The sequence below is a fragment of the Myotis davidii genome, unplaced genomic scaffold (assembly GCF_000327345.1).
Source record: "Myotis davidii unplaced genomic scaffold, ASM32734v1 scaffold1494, whole genome shotgun sequence".
Lineage (NCBI taxonomy): Eukaryota > Metazoa > Chordata > Mammalia > Chiroptera > Vespertilionidae > Myotis > Myotis davidii.
Window position 1 is genome coordinate 3,607,985 of NW_006286246.1, and position 2,234 is coordinate 3,610,218.

The 2,234-nt window shown below is 58.9% G+C and overlaps 1 protein-coding gene across 1 annotated transcript in view; it reads left to right on the forward strand.

Moving 5' to 3' along the window:
* PNLDC1 (PARN like, ribonuclease domain containing 1) overlaps positions 1–2,234 on the forward strand; it is a 17,863-nt gene that overhangs the window by 9,013 nt on the left and 6,616 nt on the right. Inside the window, exons 11-13 of the mRNA XM_015560036.1 lie at positions 742–797; positions 1,510–1,574; positions 2,078–2,131. Of these exons, the coding sequence (XP_015415522.1) occupies positions 742–797; positions 1,510–1,574; positions 2,078–2,131 (175 nt within the window). The remainder of the gene's footprint in view (positions 1–741; positions 798–1,509; positions 1,575–2,077; positions 2,132–2,234) is intronic.

Consider the following 2,234-nt stretch of genomic DNA (forward strand, 5'->3'; position numbering starts at 1 on the left):
CCCTGGTTCCCTTCAGCCCCCAGGCCAATGCTCTATCCACTGAGCCAAACTGGTCAGGGCTAAAAATATATTTTTAAATAAAAGTTAAACTGAGTAACAAAGATAGAGGAAATATATATGTGTATGTGTGTGTGTGTGTGTGTGCAGCCCCGGCTTTGTCTGGACGCTTGTCTGGAAGGACGTCTGGTTAAATTAGCATATTATGCTTTTATTATTTTATATATTTATATATATATGTATTTGCCTGGAGATGCATGCTTTTTGTAGCTCACATATCCCAGCCCTGACGGTGTTTGTGATGCTGCTGGTCTCCAGGTCACTGTGTCGTCCTAGGGGTGAGAGGATGGGGGTGGGGCTCATCTCAGGGAACCAGCAGTGCTCCTTTCCAGGCCCGCGGTCCTTGACATGCCTGGTCCCACATGTGTGCCCTGGCCTGGGTCTGATGCCTTTGAGTCTGAGTGTCTAGAAGCCCTTAAGCACTTGTCTGTGAAGGAAGATGGGATGAGCTGTGTCTGTGGCAGCTTTTGCTCGTGTAGGTGATGGGGGCCCAGAGGGACCCAGGCCCAGGCCATAGGAGCCCTGGTGTCCGAAATGAGGAGGGGATGTCTGAAGAGAAAGAAGAGGTGGTGGGAATTGACGTTTTTTTCCGGGTCATTTCAGTGACCATTTGTCAACACCTGAAGCAGATGATAAACCAAAGCAAACCCTTTCTTCCCCCTCGTTTGTTTTCCGTGACGGCAGGACCTGAATTTCCCACGGGTTTCCAATCTCTCCGAGGTGTACGACGTCCTGAGCAGGTGCGGAGCCATCGTCCGGAGCTGCTGCTGGGCGGTTTGGCTCCCAGGACACGTCGGCCATGCCGAGACACTTACTACCGGGGGTGCCACCGATGCCTGGGAGCGCGGCCCTCCTGCCCGCCCGATGTTCCTGGTGCTGAGGTCGAGGAACTCTGTTCTGGAGGGAGGGCCGGGCCACCGTCAGTACAGCTGTTGGACGATGTGGTGCTCCCTGTGGGCCGGGGCTGCCTTTCTCCTTTGAGCTGTGTCCGGGTGCCGGGTGGTGAGCTGTGTGAGAACAGGGTGGTTTGGTGTTTCTTGGGAACCTGGCATTTCTCTGGGGCCTAAAGCAGTGCCAGGCATAGTAGGTGCACATTCAACATTGCATGTGGGTGCCTGGTCAGGCCTCAGCTGCCGGCCGTGCGGGATGCGGGTGTGGTCATCTCTGTTTGTCCTGAAGACCCAGGACAGCCAGCCCCCGGCAGGCCGGTGTGGAGTTCATGTGGCGCCCGGGCTCAGGTGAAGGGGCCGCTGAGCACACTGTTCTCTCCTGTCCCGTGGCCGCGTTCCCAAGGCCTTATTTGCCCGGGGCCTGGGTCCCTGCCTTTTTCTCGGTCCCTTAGAGGTGTCGCGGGGCTGAGGACAGTTTTATTCACATGAACCTGAGGCGGCGGGGGCAGGAGCAGAGGGACTGTTCTCAGCGAATGGTCTTCATCCTTTTCTCTCCTGACAGTGACTTGAATCCCACCAAGGACTCTGGGCCAGTGATCATTCACGCCAGCAAGTGCGAGAAATACGGTATGTGCCGCGGTGCGGGCTCCTCACAGCTGGCAAAGCACTGAGGGCCAGAGCTCAGGCGGGGCCCCGGCGGCAGGGGTGTTCTCCACGGTGTCCCGGGCTGGGCCCCCTAGGACCCCTTGCTCAAAAGGAGCCATCCTGGCGGCACCCGAGGCCCTGGGTGGGGGCGTCTGCTCCCCTTTGCCATGGTGAGTCGCCTGGAGGGGGGCTCTCGTCTCTCCGCTGCCTCCTCCTGTGGGTGCTCATGGGCCTTGGGGGGGGGGGGGGGGGGGCGTGACGTGGGAGGGGCGGTGAGGGCTGGAGGTGAGTGTGGGGGGAGAAGTGTGCTCAGGTCTCTGGAGGAAGGAGGTGGAGGCTGTGTGTGCACGGCCAATGCCCGTGTGGAACTGGGCCGGGGACGGAGTGGTTCACAGCCCACACGTGTGTGGCTAGGTGGGGGAGCCTCCTCTCCAGGTGGTTCTAACCACTGCTTGACTCTCTCCTGCCTCTGGAACTCGCCTCAGCTGAGACAAAGTGCCCCCACGAAGCAGCATATGACGCCTTCCTCTGCGGATCAGGTGGGTCGCTGCCCCTTTAAAGGGAGACTGGCCTGACTGGTGGGGCTCATCAGCCTAGGAACCAGGAGGTCAGGGTTCCATTCCCGTTCAGGGCACAGGCTCG